The sequence below is a fragment of the Thrips palmi genome, unplaced genomic scaffold (genome assembly GCF_012932325.1).
Source record: "Thrips palmi isolate BJ-2018 unplaced genomic scaffold, TpBJ-2018v1 HiC_scaffold_3, whole genome shotgun sequence".
Classification (NCBI taxonomy): domain Eukaryota; kingdom Metazoa; phylum Arthropoda; class Insecta; order Thysanoptera; family Thripidae; genus Thrips; species Thrips palmi.
The window spans coordinates 8,158,225-8,181,893 of NW_023144630.1; the positions used below are offsets into that span (position 1 = coordinate 8,158,225).

The 23,669-nt window shown below is 43.8% G+C and overlaps 4 protein-coding genes across 8 annotated transcripts in view; all 4 read right to left on the reverse strand.

Annotated features, from left to right (window-relative positions):
• LOC117648508 overlaps positions 1 to 3,218 on the reverse strand; it is a 3,992-nt gene extending 774 nt beyond the window's left edge. Inside the window, exons 1-4 of the mRNA XM_034391014.1 lie at positions 3,035 to 3,218; positions 2,451 to 2,563; positions 1,302 to 1,465; positions 35 to 202 (exon numbers count right to left, since the gene is read on the reverse strand). Of these exons, the coding sequence (XP_034246905.1) occupies positions 35 to 202; positions 1,302 to 1,465; positions 2,451 to 2,563; positions 3,035 to 3,156 (567 nt within the window). The 5' untranslated portion in view covers positions 3,157 to 3,218. The remainder of the gene's footprint in view (positions 1 to 34; positions 203 to 1,301; positions 1,466 to 2,450; positions 2,564 to 3,034) is intronic.
• The window catches only part of LOC117648214, a 16,367-nt gene extending 10,714 nt beyond the window's left edge, over positions 1 to 5,653 (reverse strand). The window contains exon 1 of one of the 3 annotated variants that reach the window (XR_004587872.1): positions 5,539 to 5,653. The gene's annotated coding sequence lies outside the window, so the exon portion shown is untranslated. Of the gene's footprint in view, positions 1 to 5,369; positions 5,463 to 5,516 lie in introns of those variants that run through there. The other 2 variants (XR_004587871.1, XR_004587874.1) reach the window with 2 other exon arrangements.
• Positions 5,654 to 6,988: 1,335 nt separating this feature from the next.
• Positions 6,989 to 16,552, reverse strand: LOC117648213. 2 transcript variants are annotated; one of them, XM_034390588.1, is made up of 7 exons: positions 16,355 to 16,552; positions 15,209 to 15,366; positions 13,353 to 13,529; positions 12,112 to 12,224; positions 10,339 to 10,508; positions 8,318 to 8,827; positions 6,989 to 7,852 (listed from the first exon to the last, which is right to left on the reverse strand). In XM_034390588.1, the coding sequence occupies exons 2-7, from the start codon at positions 15,364 to 15,366 to the stop codon at positions 7,520 to 7,522; spliced, it is 1,461 nt and encodes a 486-aa protein (XP_034246479.1). In that variant the 5' UTR covers positions 16,355 to 16,552; the 3' UTR covers positions 6,989 to 7,519. The 2 variants fall into 2 exon arrangements, with proteins under 2 accessions (XP_034246479.1, XP_034246480.1); XM_034390589.1 differs by lacking the exon at positions 16,355 to 16,552 and adding an exon at positions 16,174 to 16,346.
• A 1,249-nt stretch (positions 16,553 to 17,801) lies between these two features.
• Positions 17,802 to 23,204, reverse strand: LOC117648236. 2 transcript variants are annotated; one of them, XM_034390634.1, is made up of 4 exons: positions 22,953 to 23,204; positions 20,721 to 20,872; positions 18,601 to 18,855; positions 17,802 to 18,096 (listed from the first exon to the last, which is right to left on the reverse strand). In XM_034390634.1, the coding sequence occupies exons 1-4, from the start codon at positions 23,017 to 23,019 to the stop codon at positions 17,917 to 17,919; spliced, it is 654 nt and encodes a 217-aa protein (XP_034246525.1). In that variant the 5' UTR covers positions 23,020 to 23,204; the 3' UTR covers positions 17,802 to 17,916. The 2 variants fall into 2 exon arrangements, with proteins under 2 accessions (XP_034246525.1, XP_034246526.1); XM_034390635.1 differs by lacking the exon at positions 22,953 to 23,204 and adding an exon at positions 22,352 to 22,488.
• Positions 23,205 to 23,669: the final 465 nt, after the last annotated feature.

Here is a 23,669-nt window from a genome sequence, read left to right on the forward strand (position 1 = left end):
TCCCGGGCCCCGGACCAGAAGACGCGCCCCGGACCAGTCCCCCTCCGCTCGGGGGGGTTAGGTTGAGCTTCAGGTACGTCAAGGACCGGCACTGCCGAAGCAACTGCATGTCCGTCAGCATGGGGCAGGTCAGCTTGCGCAGGCGCGGCATGGCGGCGAGCAGGGACGTCATTCGCGGGCCGTCGGACGAGAGGCTCACGTCCTGCAACAAGGAGTGGCTCCGTTAAAATTTGCGTCAAGTGCCCAGTTCGGAATCTCGAGGTTGAAACCGGTTTTATTCTCAGTGACATACGGTGAAATTTGAGCCAAGTTACACTAGCAGCCTCGTGTTAACTTTTTATCTCTTTCCAAATATGATTTCTACAATTTTCCCTTTAATTTTGATCGATTTTGTTTGTTATCTACACTGAGAAAACCTTACAAACTATTTTGGGCCTTGCAAAGAAAAGTAGTTTGTATAACAAAGTATTTTGAGCACACATAAGCTTACAAAGAAAATACTACGTAATTTACGAACTATTACTTCCTATAACAAAGTATCTTAGTTTGTTATATGTATGCTCAAAATACTTCGTAAGGTTTTCAGAGTGTACAGTGTTCAGTCAATAAAACCTGACCTTTGGTGAATTGCACATTGTATTTACTTCCTGCATGATATTATGAGAAACTTATATCTTTTACCAAATTGTGCATTAAGAGAAAATAGTTCATTTGACGTGGGCTCAGCAGACCTTGTTTTAGCAAGAGAAAAAACTGGAAAAAACAGTCCAAATGGATCTGCTGAGAGTTCACAGTTAATAACTAGGCACAAGCGTAATACGAAGCGCAACTCCACCATAAATAAGCAAATCATTTTGAATTAGCATTTCAACGTTACGAAGAAAAACCTACGTAACAAAGAAAAACTATGTTTGACCCATTTCCTTCATCATGTAGAAAATTTCCTTGTAAAACGTTTTGACTGTCATGCCTTCACCGTGCTCCCAGAATTTTAATAAGCTAAAATGCTTCGCGGTCTCACACTGGTTTAAGGGGTAGTTTACCCTAGAACTTGCAAGTGAAAGAAACAACAAGTGCGCTGCATAAAGTATGGTAAACACTGTACTTCCAGATAAAGTCAATACTGTTCTTGTAAGTACGGGTAAATCCTGTTACTAAATTCACGGTGAATAACACACCTTATCATCAATATTATTGGTAGGCACCCGACATCAAAAATGTAAATTAATTGTGTTCAAGACCAGTTTAGGCTCTGCGTCCATCGAAAAGAGAGAATCGGAATCAGGAACAAGAAAACTTACTTCCAGTGTATTTGTATGCCATTCCATAAGCAGCTCCAAGTATGGTTCCAAGCGTGCCCGGCAATTGAGTTGTTTCAGAGACGCTGGCACAGGCACCTTCGCTTCGATGACATCCAGAACTTCCTCATCGTCCACGTTCAAACTCAAGCTCATTGATTGCAATCCTGCAGAAAAGAAACAACACAAAGGGGGATCAAAATTAATTTCCGGGCACAATATTACATAATATAACTCTGCTTCCTGAAACATAAAGGAAACCATCAACAGCTGGAATCGGTTAACGCTCATAAAAAGTTTTGTTGAAACTTAGTGACATTGCAACTTAAGGAAAATTCAACAACAACAAACATGTAATAACATGTTAACAGTCCACCTTTCAAAAAACAAATCGTTGACCTATGACAAATATAGCTAGTCAGTGACAAGTAGTGTAAGTCAAAAACGATTTTGCAATGTCTACGACAAATATGGATTGAGTGCTTCTGTCCCCAACTATATTTGTCATGGTTCTACTTCTAATGATAGTTATATCTCCCTATGACTTAGAGGAACAAAATATATGAGGATTCCAATAATATTCTCCATTTATTTTAATGGAGCAGATAATAGCGAATATGCTGTCATTTAGAGTGACAACAAGTATTTTGTGCTTCTACGACAAATTGTTCCTTTCCAGATTCAACGACATTTATTCGGCTTTGAGTCATAATGACATACAATGTTTTGGAACAACTAAATTTTCACTCATCTGATTGTATCTGTACATCCATTCTAAGACAGTCATGCAAGATCAGTCACGTTCAAAATTGGAAAAACTCTGGTAAAACCTAAATTGCGACTACGCTTCAGTTAGTCCAGTGTAAACTTGTTAACAACTGCAATAATGCACTAAAAACTATAAAGGCGAATCAAGAACCTACCAACTGCACAATAACGTACTGTGTAGCTAATTTGTGCATAGCCTTGCGCAGAATTGAGCAGGCATTTTGAAGACGAGGATTTCGTGCAGAGCTAAGCATGAAAACAAGCACTGTTATGCAGCACCACGTGTGTTGTAGCGCAAAAATTCGTACATTTCACGCGCAAGCTCTATTTTGTGCAAAGCTATGCACGAATAAACTACAAATAGTAACTTAAAGGTGCACTCACCGAGAGCTTGGCATATCTGCAGGAGCAATGCACGGAGTCCTCGGTGCGAGGTCCTGAGGATGTCATCTTTCACGCTCAACGATACCTTCTTCAACCGTCCAAGAGAGGCTTGCCTGCGAAACGTGATTAACACACTTACAACATTGCAACAATTTTGGCAAGCAGCCGCACGCAATTAAGAGCATACGTGCCTACAAGTTTGCACGAAATTTCGCACGAATTAGTGTTACTGAGCGTACCAATTTGCGAAAAAAATATCGCATGCACGAAATTGTGTTCGGTCATGTAAAAAATTAAATCAATACATCTACAGGAAGTAAATGAAAATCGCGACAGTGGAGCACTTCCAAGGTCATGGTCACTTCACCAAGTCGCCCATCTACACACTGAATTGCTATGTAGTTTTTGGAGCATTAACTTTCCTCAAAGTGGTGCGTATATCATCTTAGAATGCTCGAATTTGTGCGCAACTTAGCACGGAAGTTGGCGTTGTTGAGCACGAATTCGAGTGTTTCACGCGCAAGGTCTATTCTGTGAAAAAGCTGTGCACAAAAAAAAGTACAAGCAATTTAGAGTGAAAGTACCTTGAAAGTATCAGCGCAACAAGCAGGGCGTCCTTCGCTTCGAACACGAGAGTGACCTCGGAAATGGCAGTCGGTGTGACTAGAAGAACGTCGCAGACATCGCCGTGAAATGAAAGATTCATCCGAAGATTGTGCAAACGTGGCACGAGACGGAAAGCGATGGCAATAAGCTCGGTGCTGCAATGTAAAACTTTATTGTGAGGTCAGGGAGGGGAAGAACCGGACAGGGGAAGAACTGAACACCCCATACTATTCCAAAATTACAGAATGCACAGGCATAACAACCATCAAAAGTTGTTCAGAGGCATCAGCAGTTCATTCCATGTCAGTTTGTAAAGCCTGTTCATACAGCATTTGGAGTAAAATATGGGGTGTTCAGAGTTCTTCCCCGCCTTTAACCTACACTGCAAATCCAAAGGCAATACTTTTGGTACCTGTTTTGACGATACAATTGAATTTGGACATTTGTTGAAGTTGAAATCCCCCAAAAAATTGGGGAAAAAAAAGTTAAAATTTTTTTTAAAAAAAGGGGAAACCCCCCCTTCCCAACCTTGAGATTTGGCTAAACCTAAATTTTTCGAGGTTGCCCCTATTCATATTGGTTTTGCACCTTTTTTTTTTGGAACAAATTTCAAACCCAAATCCATGACCAAGGGCCCTAAGTAATCCCTGTTTTTAAAAAATTTTAGCGTTGGTTAAAAGGAATGGTTTTTTTAATAAAATTCTTAAAATGAATTCTTTGGGGAAAATTTAGAAAAAAAAAACCCCCCGGGAGCGCCAATTCCAGGGTCACCTAAAAACCCCCGATAACTAGAAATTTGGGGTTTGGGGTTTTTTAAATTAAATAACCCAGGGTTTTAAAAAAAAAATTTTTAAAATAATTAAGGGGGGTAGTTTAGGTTGGGACCACGCATGGGGGGGTTAGCCCGAGTGGATTCCCAAAATTGGAAAAAACTTGGTCAAGCACTGGATATCCCCCCTGCAATTTTTCTTAAATTTCATTTGAATCCCGAAAAAGGTTGCAAGCTGGGAAAGGGGGTTGACGTTTGGGTTTCTGGGGGGGTTGGAAATACTTCCCATGAAAAAATGAAAGGCTTGCCAAAACAATGGGGACCCAAATTTTTAGTCGGCGAGCGCGACTCTCCAGCGTTTTCAAGATAAAGTATTACGGATTATAGAGGTTACTCCAAAAGCCCTTTTTTAAAAAACAAAAATTTAGGGGGGGGGGGGTTTGATAGGGTTTTTCAAACTACCCCATAGGGACCTCAGCGGGGTTCCACTAGAAAAAATTCAAAGAAAATACTTTAGTAAAAAAATTCTGGTTGTATTCAAATCCCTTTAATTTTTTCTTGCACAAAAAAAATGCGGTTCAAGAAAAAATTTGCAAGCTCGGGGTTTGGTTTTAAATTCAAAGCATTTTTTTTTTTAAGTTCGAAGAAATACTTCGCCATAAATAGTTTGTAAGAGAGCTTGCAATACAATGCCGGAGAATACTTTGCAAGGTTCTTTGAGTGCGGTCCGAGCTAGCGTAACGCACGCTACGTTCCATGCGGGGGGTGGGGTGTCAAAAAAGAAAAGAAAAGTATTAACGTAAAAGCGTTCCCGAATTCAAGGTCCCTGGCGGTTTTTTCTTGGCATTAAAAAAAAAACTAAGTTGTAAGTCAAGAAAAATTTCAACGGGAAACGTTTTTGTCCAGGGTTGCAAAGAAATTTTTTTGCAATTGCAAACGTTTGATAAATTTGTGTTCCCGTCTTTGCAATTTTTGAGGGGGCCAGCTAAGCGAAACTTCACGCTATGTTCCGCGGGGGGGGCAAAAATTGTTTTAAACCCCCGTTATTTGCTTAAAAGGGGGCTGGGCCTGGGTGCAAAAAACCCTGAATTTAGTGTGAGTATGCATCTACAGATGCATACTTATAGTACACACCTACAGCTGCATACCTAGCTGAGTACACATCTACAGATGCATACCTGTTAAGTATGCATCTGTGGGTGCGTACTTGGCAAGTATGCATTAGTAGGTGTGTACTTGTCACCATAGAAATGCCCGGTATCAAGTACACATCTGCAAATGCATACTTGGCTGAGTACACATCTACAGATGCATACCTGTCAAGTATGCATCTGTAGATGTGTACTCTCAGCCAAGTAAGCATCTATAGATGTGTACTTAGCTAGGTATGCATCTGTAGGTGTGTACTTATAAGTATGCATCTGTAGATGCATACTGAGTACACACTTCAGTTTGTAGAGTAGACGTCACTAAGGATTGTGGGGATGAACACTTGCTATCCGGGGAAGAAGGGTTGTCAGCACGTTAATTGCCCTATACCATACCAAAGGACACGTTGAGCAGAAATTGTAACAGGATAGGTGAAACTGATACAGGATAATTTACAGGTTCAAGGGACCCTTTCGGTCGTTGCCGAGTAAAGAACAAAGGAAATGAATAAAACAGACAGGAACCACTAGGAAGGTACCTACTGGTTCCAAGCTTTTGTCTTACTTCTGTTCTTCACTCTGGGACAAAGGATTTATTAAAAACTATTGTTCAGTGCAACATAGCAGAAACTAAGGCATTGAATGAACATATTGCTTGCTGACGTTAATTAATCCACAGTGCACGCGTACCGAGCCGCTATGGGTTCCAGCGTAACACCATTTCGTACTCACCTTTGACGTTACGCCAGCGACGTGAAACGAACTTCTGGCTGCTTCACTCGTGTTAAGAGCGATGCCCACACCACGCGAATCTGTCACTCTATGATGGTTGTGGCCCTGCAGCTCCCGAGACCTAGCTGGCACGTGAGTACTCGGACTGGTGACGAAAAGTGCAGTGGAGGTGCGTGCGAGCGATCTTCCTAGGATCTTCACTGCGTAACGTTGCGGTACGGGAGTGGGGGAAGGTAGTGGGGGGAGGGAGGGGGGAACGTTCAGGCCATTCCACGTCAAAACATCATGGTCCGAAACGTACACACTAAATTCTTATGTACTTTTTAAATGCATAATGGCGCATTTTTTATCCATAGACATGCATGCGCAGAAACGTCCTTAAGGAATGTATAAAATTACGCATCACTGTGTACATTTTATGCATCTTCCTGCATAAAATGTACAGTGACGCATAATGTTTTACATATCAGATGGACGTATCTGTGCATGCATAACTATGCATAAAAAAGTCAATAAGAATTTAGTGTGTGCTAAATTGAGTTTTTTTAAATTGTATTATTGTGCCTGTGAATGGTTATACACCAAATTATTTTGACTCAATTCCTTCAAGTGTCAATGTGAGCCCCCGGTGGCGCTGTCGCAGTGTTTGCTACATTTTACCTAATCATTCTGCGGGCGTTTATTTTGGTCGAGGGGCGAATCACTCAGCGTTCTGGTGTACACATGAGTACGAGTGAGTACATTTTGCTCTACTCATAAATTTCACAAATTTAAACGTTTTAAGGCTTTATGTAGCGTTTTTAACGGCACTCGACGTTAAATCAATTTTAAAAAAACTAGAGAATTTCGCCTTTTTTGAACTTGTGAGTACACTGAGTACGGGCAAATTTGTACACATGAGTACACTAGTGATTCACCCCTCGATTTTGGTCCACACTGTTTGACATCAGCACTGCCTCTGCAGACTATATGTCATGGGACTTTTTTTGTCCCATGAATGATGCAATTTTAAGCACATCCGGTGGTGATGCAATTTTGTGTTCGCCAGGCGGGACAAATTGTCTAGTGAAAGTACAATTTGCAGCAGGCGTCCGTCGGACAAAATGTGTCGCCAGGCGGGAACAAATTTGTATCAGCGTCGGATGTGCTTAAAATTGCATAAATCGTGGGACAAAAAAAGTCCCATGACATTTAGTGTGTGCATTCAGCGAGCGTCTTGTGTGTTTGCAAGCTACTGTGTTATGATCCTGATTGACATACAAGGAACGAACCACCAGTAGAAGTTACTTTACCTCTTGAAGGGCACCAATTTATTTATCATTGCACTTACAATCTCCACCACACAGAGTGAGAAAACACAGCACAGGAGTTGAAATATCAACAGAAATGAATTAAACTTCTAACTTACTGCAGACTAGTACAAAACCGCACATGGCGGTTATCACAGTGGGTGACTTATTTTCAACAAAAATAAGTATAAATGGCACGCCGATAAAAACTACTACATTATGGATTAAACAAACCTAAATTAAAACAATGGACGAAATCTGTACTGTATGCAACTAATCAAACCGAGGCATTAAACTACCTCATCAAAAACCATTACCAACAGCCAGAAAAATGTAATTCTTAATTCTCTTGACAATGTTAATAAAATTTTCGTGACTATGCAACAAAATTTTTATGACTTAAGTTGATGAGATCTGCCATAATTAGCTTATCACAAACCAGACCCTGGACTGTGACGAATACCATTAGCATTTTAGTGTGACTATGCAAAGAAAACATTAACAATGGGCGATCAGCTGGCTACGTTATCCACTACTAGTGTCGATGTAAATTTCAAAACCGGACCAGTGCGGACTATGTGTGTAGTGCACGTGACTCACACCGCAGCCAGTACCCCTGTGGCTGCGCAGCAGGCAGGGCCGGCCGTCTGGCATGTCGGCATGGCAGGAGTTGGCCTTGCAGAAACCGCAGTCCCCTTGCCTGCAGATGGTCTTATCGACGTCCTTGATGAAGACGTGCAGGCGCGGGTACCTCTTCATGACTCGCCGCATCCGTTCTTCCTCGACGTGGAGCCAGGAGTGGTCGCAGTCGCCGTCGCGTGGCGTGCGGATGTCCAGCCGCTCCAGTTTGGGCACCACCTGCACAGTTAACAGTAAGTACTGGGCGTAGAACGGGACTGACTTCGGCGTTGGGCTTCGGGAGGCCTCGACGCCACATGGCGGTCATCGTGGTGGCCCCAAAAGGCGTGGCCAACGACGTCACCCAAATTTGGGCGATGAATTTTTGACTGCCCAAACTAAAGTCATGGCTGGCTCGTCACCCAAATTTCAGCGACGATGCGTGCGTCACCCAATGAAAGGGCGAGATGGTGACTCTTTCATTCTCAGTTTATTGGAGGTAGTCAAAATCCCCAACGCGTTTTCAGCTCCAGAGCGCTGAATGGGACTCGAACCGAACATGTGACCCTATCAGTGGATTCCTCGTTCGGGGAGCAATCCATTGGTAGGGTCACACGCTCGGTTCGGGCCCTGAGAAGCGACTCTGCGGAGCTCAAAACGTGTCTTGAGTTTTGGCCGCCTCCACCGTTCTTCCGGCCGACTGACCTGGCCGTCCAGCGCGTCCAGGAAGGCGTCCGAGGCCTCGGTGTCGATGTCCAGAACGGTGAGAAGCGGCAGCCTCGGCAGGATGGCGGCCAGAGGGACCAGCTGCGGCGGAGGGCTCTCGGACTCGTCCTCGTCGAAGGACTCACGGCAACGGAACTCCCAGTCCCACTGAGAGATCGTTAACCGGAGGCTGCGCAGCGCGGTATCTCCCGACCGCCTGCCTACGCTGAGCAGCAGGTCCACGACGTCCGGGGACGAGTACGGGTTGTACATGATCTCGAGGTGCTCCAGGTGCGCGGCCGCCGAGCAGAGCAAGAGCCGTGCCCCCGGCAGGCCGGCCTCCACCACCTCGTCGTCGAGGTCAGTGAGGTTGAGCTCCAGGTGCGTCAAGGACAGGCACTGCCGAAGCAACTGCATGTCCGGCAGCATGGGGCACTTCAGCTTGCGCAGGCGTGGCATGGCGGCGAGCAGGGACGTCAATCGCGGCCCGTCGGAGGAGAGGCTCACGACCTGCAACAAGGAGTGGCTCCGTTGAAATTTTATTGAAGTGTCCAGTTCGGAATCTCAGGGTTCAATCCGGTTTCATTCTCAGTGAAGAACGGCGAAATTCGGACTAAGTTACACTTCCAGCCTCGTGTTAACGTTTCATCCCTTTCCAAATATAATGACTACTTTTTCCCTTTCACTTTGAACGATTTTCTTCATGATCTACGGTGGTAAGAAGGCAATACACTGAAAATGGCCAAAAACCGACTTGTGCGATTGCTTCCATACGCGTTGTTGTGCGTTGTTCAATCTTTTCATGTGTCAAGACCTTACAAAATGAAGCATTTTAAGCCCAGAATAGCGTCGATCGGACGTCAGGGAGCAGAGCAGCGCCCAATCAAATTTTCGTCAAAAATCGAACTGGCGGGCGTCCCTCAGTCCGCAAAAATGAAGATATCTCGACCCCGTTTGCGCCAAAATGTAGGTAATTAAAGCGGCTTTAGCGCAAACTAGGATTATGAACATCGAACAATCAAAGGTACAAAATTTTACGAAAAAACCTGTTTTGATAGTTTTTGGAAAATCGTCAAAAAGTGTTTTTGGATGAAATTTTGTACTTTCGGTTGCTCGATGTTCATAATCCTAGTTTGCGCTATAGCCGCTTCAATTACCTACATTTTGGCGCAAACGGGGTTCAGATATCTTCATTTTTGCGGACTGAGGGAAGCCCGCCAGTTCGACTTTTGACGAAAATTTGATTGGGCGCTGCTCCGCTCCCTGACGTCCGATCGATGCCCTGCTGGGCTTAAAATGCTTCATTTTGTAAGGTCTTGACACATGAAAAGTTTGAACAACGCTCAACAACGCGTATGGGAGCAATCGCACAAGTCAGTTTTTGGCCATTTTCAGTGTATTGCTCCCTGAGACATTAAAATCTTTTAGGAAAATTGTGAATGGAGAAAACATGGTACATTTTACGTGGTCTCAACACTTTTTAAACAAGAGAGAAGTTGCATTTCAACATTACAAAGAACAATCTAAGAAAAACTATGCTTGAGAATAGTTGAGAGGGAAATTTCCTCGGGAAACGTTTAACTCTCATGCCGTCACCATTCTCCCAGAATTCCGATTGGCAAATTTGCTTTTAACCGTACTTGGAAGTAAGGCGTTTAACGCACGTTAGTACGGCGTCTACCATAGTTTGTAGACTGCATTGTAAAGATGTGGTCATGGATTCCATTCAAAGGAGTTTGAATTAATTTTGAAAATCGTCCAGATTGACTGTGCTGTAAAGCAATGACTGTCTTCCAACAAGGGCAAGTACGGTGAACACTGTGCTTAGATGAAGTCAATACTGCACTTGTAAGTACGGGTAAAACTGTTACTAAAGTAACGAAGAATGACGCACCTTACTGTCACAGTTATTAGATAGGCACCCGACATGAAAAAATGTAAATGCATCGTATTCAAGACCAGTTTAAGCTCTGCTTCCGTCGAAAAGACAGAATTGGAACAAGGAACAACAGAAAACTTACTTCTAAAGTATTCGCATGCCATTCCATAAGCAGCTCCAGGTAAGGTTTCAAGCTTCCAAAGCAACTGAGCTGTTTGAGAGACGCTGGCACAGGCACCTTCGCTTTGATGACATTCAGAACTTCTTCATCGTCCGAGTGCACGTTCAAACACAAGCTCAATGATTGCAATCCTGCACAAAAGAAACAACACAAGGGGATCAAAATTAATTTTCTGGCATAATATTGCGTACTATCAGTCTGCTTTCTGAAACATAAAGAAAACCATCAACGGCTGGAATCGGTTCACACTGATAAAAATTTTGTCATGACTTAGCGACACATCTATTGCTAATTATTTTTCCATATTTCCATATTAGTTTTGGAATGAATAGCTTGTTAAATCAAAGTCAAGGATAATTTCACAACAACAAACACGTAGGGGTGTGCGAATCGTGAATTTTGTCTTCGAATCGAATCGAATCTCCGTCAAAATGTCCCGAATCGAATCGAATCGAATCCGCAATTTTTCCCCGAATCGAATCGAATCCGAACATCTGCACGAAATTTTCGAATCGAATCCGAATATTGCCAAATTTTAAATGCTTTTCTAAAATGTGGCGTAATGCCTTGGGGATGTTTTTTTTGTCAGTTTAGTAAAGAGGAGGGGAGAGGGGAGGGAAGGTGCACGGCAAAAGTACCGCCTGGGATTCCCAGGCGGTGCCTGGAAAGTAGGCCCTTTTCCCCATGATGCGTCTGGGAATCCCAGGCGGTACTTTTGCCGTGTGGAATGCCAAAACGCGGGCTAGGTATCAGAAAGTTAGCGACCCTTATGAGAAACTCCACAGGCATGGAGAGGCGCGCAAGTCCAAATGGCTGGGCGAAGGACGATTGATTCGAAGACGAAACGTGTTTATTCGATTTTTCGAACCTTTCGGTATCGAATCGGCGAGTCCGTGAGCGAATCGAATCGAAACTATGCAGATTCGATTCGATTCGATTTCGAACAATTCGCACACCCCTACAAACACGTAATAACATGATAACTGTCCACCTTCAAAAACAAGTTGTTGACCTACAACAAATGTGGCAGTCAACGACAAGTACTTGAAGTCAAAAACAATGTTTCAATGTCTGCGAAAAATTTTGATTTTGTCCTTAACGTTATTTGACATGGTTCTGCTTATAATGACAGTTATCTCTCCCTATGACATGGAGGAACAAAATAGATGATAATTCCAATAATATTCATCATTTATTTTAATGGAGCAGATAGTAGCAAATATGTTGATATTTAAAAGTGACAACAAGTATTTAGTGCTTCTATGACAAATTGTAGATTTGGCTTCGATTCATGAGGACATTATATGTTTTGGAACAACTAAATCTGATTGTTCCTGTACGAGCGTTGTATAACAGTGCAGTGCAAGATCAGTCAGGTCCAAAATCGGGAAAACTGTGTTAACACATAAATTGCAACATCTCTTCAGTGACCTGTGTTAACTTGTTAACAACTTGTTAACTTGATTGCAATAATTCACAAAGAACTTGAAAGGCAAATCGAGGACTCATTGCCTTCCAAGTACACAACAAATTCTGTGTAGCTTTTACGTGCATAGCTTTGCGCAGGATTGAGCAGACGTTTTGAAAAGAGGATTTCGTGCATAGCTAAGCATGAAAATGTGCACCGTTAGGCAGCACCATGTGCGTTGTTGAGCTCAAATTCATACATTTGCGTGCAAGCTCTATTTTGTGCAAAAATATGCACGAAAAAGCTAATTTAGTGGTGAAACTCACCGGGAGCTTGGCATATCTGCAGGAGCAATGCACGGAGTCCTCGCTTCGAGGTCCTGATGATGTCGTGTCGCGTGAACAATGATACCTTCTTCAACCGTCCAAGAGAGACCTGCCTGCAAAACATGATAACAAACTTAATACATAGCAACAATAAACCCTCCCAGTCATCGCCGTGCCAAGAACAAAAGAAATCAAAAATTCTGGAACCAGAAGCGCGCTATCTAGCGGCGGAATGTAAACTGTCATGCTGATCCGTCACAAGCGTAGGTCTGCACGAAGTTCACAACAGACGCCGCTCTAGAAGGTGCGCAACTGGTTCCTATTTTTGTTCTTCACACAGTGGGGTCATTCCACATAAGATTTACACGGATCTGACTGAGTGACCTTTGACGATTTCGACAAAATTTGGCACGAAGGTAGCCCTAGTGGTCAGGAACATGCCCACAAATTTATAGGCCGATGTCTGAAGTGGTTTCGTCAGAATCGGCATTTTAAATTTTAATTCTTAAAAAAAATTGGAATTTCTTCGAAATGGCTTGAAATGGCCACTTTTTGTCAGATTTTCATGCAGCAAAGCTGTTTTGATGAAAAATGCGACGAGGAATCCAAATCTACCCTCGGATTCGGTATAGCTTGATTACTAGAGGAGTAAATTGCGAAAAACATGAAAATGAAGACATATTTCACGAGCCTATCTACCCTAGTAATAAATCTACATCTGCACCTCCAAACGCGACAAATTGTAGTTCATTTTATGAGCTATCTATTTGTATTCGAAAATACTACGCGTGGCCCTCCCTCAGGAGCTGTAGGCCGCAATAAACAACTCTGCACTTCAATTTTGGCTACGCAAAATACACATTTTTCAGCTTAAAAGCTCAGCGTTTGGATCTACACGTATGCCGCTTACGCCATTCGAAAGGGAATTTTGAGACGAACCCAACGGTACCAATATGGGCCCGATCAGGTAAACGGATGACAAACTTCGCCAAAATGCCGCTAAAATTTAAAATTTGCACTACAAGATTCTCCCACTGAGACTTCTCTACACTCTAAATTGCTAAGTACTAGTTTTTGGAGCATAAGCTTTCCTCAAAAAGGTGCATGCGTCTTGGAATGCACGAGTTAGTAACAAAGCACGACAGTTTGCATTAGCACGAATTGGAGCGTTTCACGCACATGCTCAAATCTCTGCAAAAGATATGCACAAAAAAAGTACGAGCAATTGAGAGTGTACGTACCTTGAAAGTATCAGCGCAACAAGCAGATCGTCCTTCGCTCCGAACTTGAGATCGACCTCGGAAATAGCAGTCGGTGTGACTAGAAGAACGTCGCAGGCATCGCCGTGCAATGGAAGATCTATCCGAAGACTGTGCAAACGTGGCACGAGACGTAAAGCGATGGCAATAAGCTTGGTGCTGCAATGTAAAACATTATTGTAAGGTAGTCGTTGTTTACAGAACTGCAAGGAAAGGTGTGAAAAGTACAACAAAACTACAACGAACACTGGAAAAAGAAAAGGTGCAACCGAGATTGTAAGAAGTACAACGAGAACTGTACAAACTACTCCACAAATCGAAGAGCGTACATTGTATGCTCAAACTGGAGCATGCCTGCAAGCATGCTTTTACTAGTGCATACATGTCATGTACACGCTAACTGAAGCATGCATCTAGTGCTTGGGGGATAGGGAGTTGCCTGCAAGCGTGTACATGGCATATATGCACTAGCAAGTGCATGCTTGGCAGGCATGCGCTAGCCAGAGCGTGCTTGCAGGCATGCTCCAGTTAGAGCACACAAAGCACGCTCTTCGATTTGTAGAGTACGACGCCTGGACTGCACTGCCCTCGTCATGCCGGTTCCATTTACTTTGTAAAACGGCAGCTGTACTTGGAGGGTACAATCATTTCTCGATTAAAAATTGCCAGGATTCTTTTTAGGTTTGTTTGGCCCTTCATAAGTACAATGTCGCGTGCACACTAAATGTTTTTGTACAGATTTTGTACGAGACATCACAGTTTTTTGTGCACACGAACTTTTCGTACAAATTTGTACAAACTTTTGTACAATTTTGAAAAAAATTGGCAAAAAAATGTGCAGTTTTTCGTATGAAAGTTGTACGAAAATTTCGTGTGCACAAAAGACTATGATGTCTCGTACAAAATTGTACATAACATTTAGTGTGTGAAAAAAAAATACGTCCAAAATGCTTTACCGGTAACAAAACGGGTGTAAAGCTGGCTTTTAGGCCCACCACTGTGCGAAAAATCCACAGTGAATCCCGTTCACTTTTTGGCCGGGACTTACTGTAGTTCAGAACACAAGATTTCCTGTGCCTGGCTACAGAATTTACTGTACCTGGTACAGGATATTCCGTACTCCACTCCTGTGGTACTGTAAATTACAGTAGATCCTGAAAAAAAGTACAGTAAATCCTGTACTCTGAACTACACTGACAGCTGTACTAATCACTACAGGATTAACTGTAATTTTTTCCTACAGTGCAAAGGGCAGTGACCTAATGCCTACACTGTTAAAAAATTGTTGTACAGAAACAATCAGATGAGTGAAAATTTAGTCGTTCCAAAACATAGAATTTCATCATGAACCAAAGCGAAACAAATGTCGTTGAGTCTAGGAAGCGACATTTAGTCGTTGAAGAACAAAATTCTTGTTTTCACTCATTACGATACAATTTGTGTGGAAACAACATCTTTTTGCAATTATCTGCTCAATTAAAGCATATTAAAGCATAATCATTTATTATGTTCTTCCAAGTCATAAGAAAATTACTATTGTTAAAAAAGACCATGCAAAATAAATTTAGCGACACAAGTACTCTATGAATATTGTCGCAGACATTACAAAATTTCTTTTGTACTTTCAATACTTGTCGCTGATGTGTTACTGTTGGTGCATTATTACAAGTTAGTCGTTGTGAAATGATCCCTTAGTTCCAATACGACTACAGTTTAACAAGCTATTCGTTCCACAACAAATCTTGTCGCTAAAAAAGTTAGCGATACATATGTTGCTAAGTTACGACAAAATTTTCATCAGTGTAGAGAGGAGAATGTGTAGCAAAAAGTGGACTTACCTCATGTTACTATGGATACGCTTATCCCGCCAAAGCAATGGGCGCAGCGCCAACTCTCTCCACCGGCGGCAGACGCCGCGACACTCCAGCAGCTCACGCACATCCAGATAACGCAGTACTTGGAGCAGCGCATCGTCAGGTAGAGAGTCGAGCTCCATCTGCAACACGCATTTTAAGAACAATGATAAACAATGAATTAGGGGGAGGGGGGCGTTCAGATCAGGCTTCTTGCGTAACGTAGCGCTCATGAGCGTTACGCTGCAGCGGGGTGTGGCGGTCGGAGCTAGCGTAACGCTACGTTCCATGCGGGGGGTGGGGTGTCAAAAAGCAGATCAAAGTGTTTACGTCTAATACTTGTCGTGATAGGTATTGTAGTCTGATTACAAGAGCGTTGGAACCCTATAACTACACTACAGTTCTACGGCCAGCCAGCAGTTGGTGTGGCGTGTGTGTGGCATAGAAAGTACACCTATGTGATAGGGATACTTATCCGAAAGAAGGGTCGCAGCAATCCTCGCCCGGCGGAGAGCAGGACACTAGCAGCACGCACAAATCTGTGCGGACAGCGCATCTCTGTAAGTCGGATCAAACTGTCACGCATGTAAGCTGTACAAAATGATTGCAGCGTACAACACCGGTATACACGCTATACAAGCGTGGGATCAAACGTGCACGCTTAGTTCAAGCGTGGCAAACCGTGTTACGCTTAAAGCGTCTCCTTCCCACTGCAAGTGTTGGGATCATACTGTCCAGCTATACAGTGGGACTGTTGCTTCCGGTTACAAGGTCGACAAGTCCACTATTGTGCATGCTGACACACTTGGATATTCGGAGAAATTGTCACAGGATAGGTGAGACTGATAGAGGATAATTTATGGGTTCAAGGGACCCTTTCGGTCGTCGCCGACTTAAGAACAAAAGTAATGAAAAAAAAAACACCCAGGAACTCCTAGGAAGGTACCTACTGATTCTGAGCGTTTTAATTACTTCTTCACTCGGGGATAAAGGATTTATTAAACCCTTTTCTTTCAGTGCAACGCACAACAGAAACTAAGGCATTGAATGAACATAATGCTTGCTGACGTTAATCCACAGTCCACGCGCACCCAGCCGTTGGATTCCAGCGTAACACCACTTCTTACTCACCTTTGATGTTGCGCCAGAGACGAGAAACGAACTTCTGGCTGCTTCACTCGTCCGGAGAGCAGTGCCCACACCCCACGAATTTGACACTGTATGATGGCTGTGGCCCTGCAGCTCCCGAGACCCAGCTGGCACGTGAGCTCTCGGACTGGTGACGAAAAGTGCAGTGGAAGTGCGTGCGAGCGTATACTCCTACTTCTCCTACTCACCTAGTTTAGTAGCCTTCTGCCTGTTCTATGGCAGAAACTACTACTTCTGGCGGTTCGACTTCCACTCGTCGTGCGGTACGGGAGTGGGGAAGGTAGTGGGGGAGGGAGGGGGAACGTCGGGGCCATTCCACGTCAAAACATCATGGTCCAAAACGTTCACACGAAATTCTAATGTACTTTTTAAATGCATAATGACGAATTTTTTATCCATAGTTATGCATGCGCAGAAACGTCCATAAGGAATGTATAAAATTATTCATCACTGTGTACATTTTATGCATCTTCCTGCCTAAAATGTACAGTGACGCATAATATTATAAATAACATATGGACGTTTCTGTGCATGCATAACTGTGTATAAAAAAGTCCATAAGAATTTAGTGTGTACACTGGTAGGACTCAAGCATACTTTTACGCCTTTCTTCAAGCGTAGTAGAACTACGCTCGTCATAACAAAAGTTAAGGCTTAGGTTTTCTTGCTGTGCAATGACACAATGAATCCCATTAATTATAATCTTGACCCCAATCTTGACAAAAGCACCAAAAATAAGTCAAAGTAGAAAATTGAAAAATTCGTTTTAGTTTTTTTCTGGCTTATATGGAATTGTTGCTACTAGGGACTCCGGCAATTGTTTATTAGAGTAAAAGAAGTGACATAAGACGCACCACGGTCAAGTCTAAGGTGGAGTCTTTTGGGAATGTGGAGTTGTCCACGTCCACCATGCTCCAAGATAGAAGTGTGGAGACTGCATACTCCACACTTCCAAGTGTGGAGACTGAAAATTCCACACCTCCGCATTTCAAATGTGGAGCTTTCCACGTTTGGTTTTACAGTGGGTCAAAGGACAAGGAAGAGTGGATGTACTCATTATGCATCTACACACCTACAGATGCTCACTCCCAATTACCTACTGAGAAATGATGTTCAGTTATGATACTAAGCTAATTCTTAAAACGCTCCCATACACGTCTATCATAATACTAAGACATCTGTTCGTAACATGAAGAAACTAGCCATAAGTTACTAAGAACTCTTCATCGTCTGTAGGTTACTACAACTGTTACTAAGCTCTTTGTTCGAATTACACAGAAAAATCTTCAGTTCTTGTAAGAGTCTACGTTACTACCTGCACCTATGTTGGTAGTGCTAGAGAGCTGAAATTGAGAGGACTTACCCATGTAGGGTCGTGTCAATGCCTTTGAATTTTCGTCAAAAAGAGAGAAAGAGGTGACCACAAATGTTACATTTTACTTTGTCCTGTTTTATTAGAAGAAACACTTATGACAATCAAATAAAATAAAAACGACTACATCTTTAAATAGAAAAGTAAGAAGGTAAATAACGGAATGACATTCTTAACCGGAGACATTGATGGGTGTTTCCTGATCAGTGAAGCACATAGGAAGCCAGTACGCTCCCGCCACGCAGCCCGCGACGAAGCCCACCGCTCCCATCCAACCGCGAACTGGCAGAGGGACTCCCAGCATCGCTGTACTCTGCATGCAACGGAAACAGGGCGGCGTCCCACAGGCTCCCTGAAAAAGTCCCAAAAATCACAATGTAACGGCACTTGGCGCAGCACAGTGAGCCAGAAGACCGGTGGAGGCGGTCATAATCCCAGACGCATTCCAAGCCCTTGAGTCTCGGACGGAAGGAGTGACCCCACCAATGGATTCCTCATTCAGAGAGCAATCCAATGATGGGGTCTAAGCAATGCGGAGATTACTACTGCTGGAAGTAGAACCACAAAAAGTTAAGTTAGCAAGAAAACTACTGAATCAATATCTGTCCCAGACATTGCAAACTCTTTTACAACTTAAAATACTTGTCCTTGACCAACAACAGTTAGTGTTGGTCAACGACTTGTTGTTTTTTTAGGTGTATTGTGGATATGTTATTACAAGTTTGTCGTGAAATTATCCTTTAGTTGCAATACAAGAGTGGTTTTATCAAACTGTTCGTTCCATAACAAATCTTGTCGCTAAAAAAATTTGCAATAGACGTAATGCTAAGTTACGACAAAATTTAAATCAATGTACCTGAAAGCACGCTGCAATGCTGCCTGCCGCGACGCCGATGACACCGAAGCCAACCGCGGCCAGCATGCAAGGCACTATCAGGGCGAGTGCGAAGAACCCCGCGATGCCAGCGACGATGATGTAGCCCACGCACGGCAGCGTCCAGGCACGCACCGCGCTGGTGCAGACTTTGCTGCCGTCTGGCTTGGAGTCCACGCGGTCGCACGCCGTCACGTTCCCAGACTGAAGTGAAGTCGCATTCCCGAGCACTGGTGCCTGAAATGGCATGGAACAAACAAAGGTCAAGGTAAGGGAAGGTGGGGCTCATTGGGACGGATTTTTTTCTTGGCGCTCTACGTCAGAGGGCTTTCGAGCTATAATGGTCGGGGCAGGCCTAAATTGTGCATTGACATCTAGCCTATCATATCCTGAAGCATTTCGACACGTTTTTAGGCAGGAGAGATATTTTCCGTAGAGTCTGCACTTGTCCCAATGTGGACAGTACCGGGGCACATTAGGACAGCAATGAAAAAAATCTGGATCTAAGTCGTGCATTTAGTTTTTCGGGCCGCCAAATTGTAGAAAAAGTTATGCTGAATACAATGAGCGCAGACTCAGATCTCTGGTTCCAAGCGTTCGGAAGATACGCTGCTTTCAATGAAATAGCACTATTTTTCGTGTTTTTTCGACCTCTCTACTCGAGAAATCCCTGAAGTAATGACTTTAGAGACCACATGCATAATATAACTTTTATTTGTTCGGACGAGACAAGACAATGTAGGTACGATTCATGTATTTCTGCTGTCTACATGGCCCAGTAGCCTCACCCTGTCCCAATGTTAACTGAGCCATTTTAAAACGTCAACTCGGTCTGTGGCCCTTGACCTCAAGACCAAGCTCCGCGCGTTGTCCCTTTTTGACGCCCATTGCACCAGGGAACACATTCCTAACCTCGGTTCGATCATCCGACGTGCATTTTTCAGACGCTAAAAATAAAACAAAATTCAAAAATCGTGCTACTTTTTCATCGTTTTTCGTGGAATTGAACTTCCAACCCACGTTTCTCATTCAGAAAGGACCCAGTTCTTTCCCCGAGTTGTGAAAACAGTAAACCAAATAACGCTCTATTATGGTCAATTTTCCGGAGAACCTGACATAACCGGAAGTTGGAAATATTGAAGGTGTCCCAATGTACTCGTGTCCCACTGTACCCCACCTTCCCTTAATTATATAATACTGAACTTATTTGTACAATTTTGTAACGGGTCACACCCAAGAAAAATTTCAAGACTTTCTGTCCAATGAAAGACTGAGGAAGATTTTTCCCAAACGCTCTAAATAACACTTAAGTGGCACTCTTCTCAGAGACCATTCAACAATTTGGATTTAATTTGTTGTGGGAACTCACCATTACGAACCCAATAATTAAGCAAAGTTTCAACTTTCTGGGATTATTTTAAAGACTACTTGAAAGTTTCACCAGGGTCCCTCCTTTCGGGTAAAAGTTCCTTTGTTTTGCAGTTACTCGAGGGGGACAGCGCAATATCACTTTACAGAAGGGATCCTTGACTTACCTCGAAAGGGCATTGTAACGTTTGGTTAATTGTTGATTGTAACGCAAGCGTTAATGTTATCACCCACAACTATGAATTCTGTTTAGAAGGATAATTAACTTTCCTAGTTTGTATAATTTGTATTTGGAAGAACAAGCATCTGTTAAGGATTCCTGCTTTACAATATTCCTACAAGATGGTAACAATGGGCACTGCCGATGGCCCGTTGGACTGCAAATCTAAGTGCGGGACAGTCTCACTATTCAGCGTGAGCCCAAGTGTCTCCCACTTGCAAGTGCTAACCACACCCGTCCCACACTTGCAAGCGTGAGACATTTCGGATCACGCGAAATAGTGAAATACTAGGCCACAGCACACAGTGGGCCAGAAGACCGGCCCAGGTGGCCAAAACTATACACGCGTTGAGCTCCAGAGTCGTTGAACGGGACTCCAACCGAGCGTGTGACCCCACCAATGGAATCCCCGTTCGGAGAGCTACCCGTTGGTGGGGTCACACGTTCGGTTTGAGTCCCAATTTGCGATTCTGTCTCTCACTTAGATTAGAGGTGACTGGAACAGTTCATTTACCTGCGATGAGTCGTCGGGAGCAAGGGTGGTGGAGGCCGCGGCCCTGCTTAGGGCCACAGGCAACACCGCGACGCCGACGAGGACGAGGCAGCATGCTGCGAGGAGAAAGTAGGCCCATACCCTGCCAGTAGTAGCGCACACGACAAACGATTCTGAAAATGAGAAACGCACGCTTATTAGAAGGCGTCGGCACACTCTAGACTCGTGTTGACTTTTCAACTCTCGCCATGAAGTCTCTTTGGCTATGCACCATTTTGTTCATTGTATAATGTATTTACTCATCCTCATAGGTACTGTCGCCCCAGTCCCACGCCCAGTGGCGCGAAGGGGTTGGAGTACTGGCCGGGCCGAACCAGATTAAAAAAAAAAGAAAAATTAAGTGTGGCACTTCGGCCGCCTCGAGGGGGCGTCAACTAGCATATTACTTCGTACACAGGCTGTATATTACTTTTATATTACTCTCGTATTACTGTCAAAAGTCCATAAATATTACCAAATAGACTACTTGGAGCATAGGTAGCATGAAAAATCGGCCTAAAAACGGCAATACAGGACGTATATTACAATATGTTACTGTATTACTTCGTACACGCGCGACGTGAGTTGACGACCCCTCGGGCCGCCTGCTGCACCATGGGACAGGCCACTCCGGACAGTCATCTCCTGTCCATTAGACCGGACTTTTTTTCTTTAGCAATGTACTTTTCAATTTCTACATGATCTATTGACAATTTTATCTTTATAACGATCAAAATTGTGCATAGTTAAAGGGCAAATAGTACATTTTACGTTGTTCAAAAAACGATATAAGGAACTGCGGAAAAAGTCCATACAGGTCTGAGAGTGAGAGGAATCAATACATCTATTCTCAAATGTCTTCAGGCTCCTCTTCAATGCACTGCGCAAGCTGCGTGTGCGGAAGCCTACTGGTTCCGGTCGCAAGCCACTCTCACGTTGCGCAATACGAAGGTAGTTTTTCTAACTACGAAGATTTTTCTTAATATCGTGCAATGAGACACTGGTAAAACTAAAGCATAACTCTATGCTTGAGTCGAGCTTAGAGTTACGCTTCAACGGGTAACGCTTAAAATTATGCATAGGCTAGAAATCCCCATGCATTTATATAGAAGAGTCAACTGATTACGCTTGAAAACAGAGGGTAATGCTACGCAAAAGTTTTACCAGTGAAAATACTGAAATTATTCTTGTTATGAAGGAATATTCCTTCACATTAAGCATGCGCTCAACAGTTGAGACACGCTCAAACTGTTGCAAAGTATACAACGAGCTGATTTCAGAGGCGTAACGGCGTAACGTCCCCACTGTGGAATAATAGGGTACTTTCGTAGATCCTGAACCGGAAGCCAAGTTGGCCAGAAACTAACCTCTCTTCGGATCTTAAACTAGAGCCGAGCTGTACAAATATTGCTCGCGAAACACATATGCACTGCGAATAAGTATGAAACGACTGATTATGTCCAAGTGGGGCCGATACGTTTGACTATCGTCTCTTTCCCATGTCAAGTTCTGATCTACTTCCGCCAACATGGCGTCTGTGTACTTCCGGTTCAGGATCTACGAAAGTACCCTATTGGATTAATTTCATCCAGTGTCAAAACAAGTTTACACACTCAAAGAAGCCAGAAGCGCATTAACTAGCATCAGCATCAACTTAAGTGAGTTTCCGGTACAGATAGCAGCTCTTGGCTTCCGGTTCGGGCCTCCTCGAACTGTTCGATAAAACTAAACTGACATTAGTTTCGTGAGAACCCCCGCTTGAACCTCAAAATAAGACGGTTGTGGGATCTGGTTTCGGACCGGCACTCCCGGTGCTCCTAAACACTCCGTCGAATGTCCATGAAAGAACTCACGCGAATATTGAATTGTACCGAATCCCTGGGCCGGAAGTCCAGGAACTAAAGTAGGAACCGGAACCGCTCCTGCTCATGTGCAGAGGCTGACGCAGAGTGGAGGGGAGCCGTCTGCGCATGCGCTGAGGCGGCTTTAATTCTTACTGCTGTTCCTTGACTTCCGGTCCGGGGATTCGTTCAAATACCCTGTAGGCCCAGGGTACTCAGCTGAACCTTAAAATGGTAGGAGAACTGAAGCAAGTCCTAACAACAGCTTCGGCGCGTGCGCGTGCACACGAGACAAGATGTTTGTAGGGTTTACGCAAGATGTTGTTCCGATTTAAGGTTCAGTGGCGTAACCGTATTACAACCGTTGACTCACCTTCAGGTGGCGCAATGCGATCGCCTTGTTGGCTCTGCGAGGAGGGCTGCATCTCGAACTGTGGCATAATGGCGGAAATCTTGAAGCCGTGGCGCGAACTGGGAACATGCAACTTGCCCACTACCCTGGGAATAGCGTTTCGCAGGAGGAGAGTGGGAGGGGAGGGGGAATAGAGGGCTGCGCGTCAAAGCCAAGTTCGTTGGGCTGTCTACCCTCCGACGGCGGCAGCCTGCTCACAGTGGGCCGGTAGAGGGGGGAAGGCGGTCAATTCTCAAGACGCGTTTTGAGCTCCAGAGTCGCTAAGAGGTAAACTCCTTCTCTAGTCGCCCGAGATCACGAAATCGATGTCTCGGATTTTTACGAAACTCTGCGAGTTCATTCCGTATGAAGAAAAGAGCTTCAGAATTTATATTCAACTGTTTTGGTCAGCCCTAATAGCATCAAACGCATAGTTTGTCATAAATATTGAAACCTTCACTAAAAGTTTCTTTGTGGCTTAGTTCTTAAGTTTTCCAAATGTGATAATTTGACATGAAAGTGGTAATTTTCTTTTTGGGGAGTCTGATGCTGGTTTTGGCCTATCGTTTCCGTTCAGATGAGACAAAAGAAATATATCAAGAACCTATAAAGCCCCAATCCGACTGACTCACTCACTGACTCACTGACTCACTGACTCACTCACTCATAGAAATGTTTGGGGTGAAGGAGTGGTCGTAG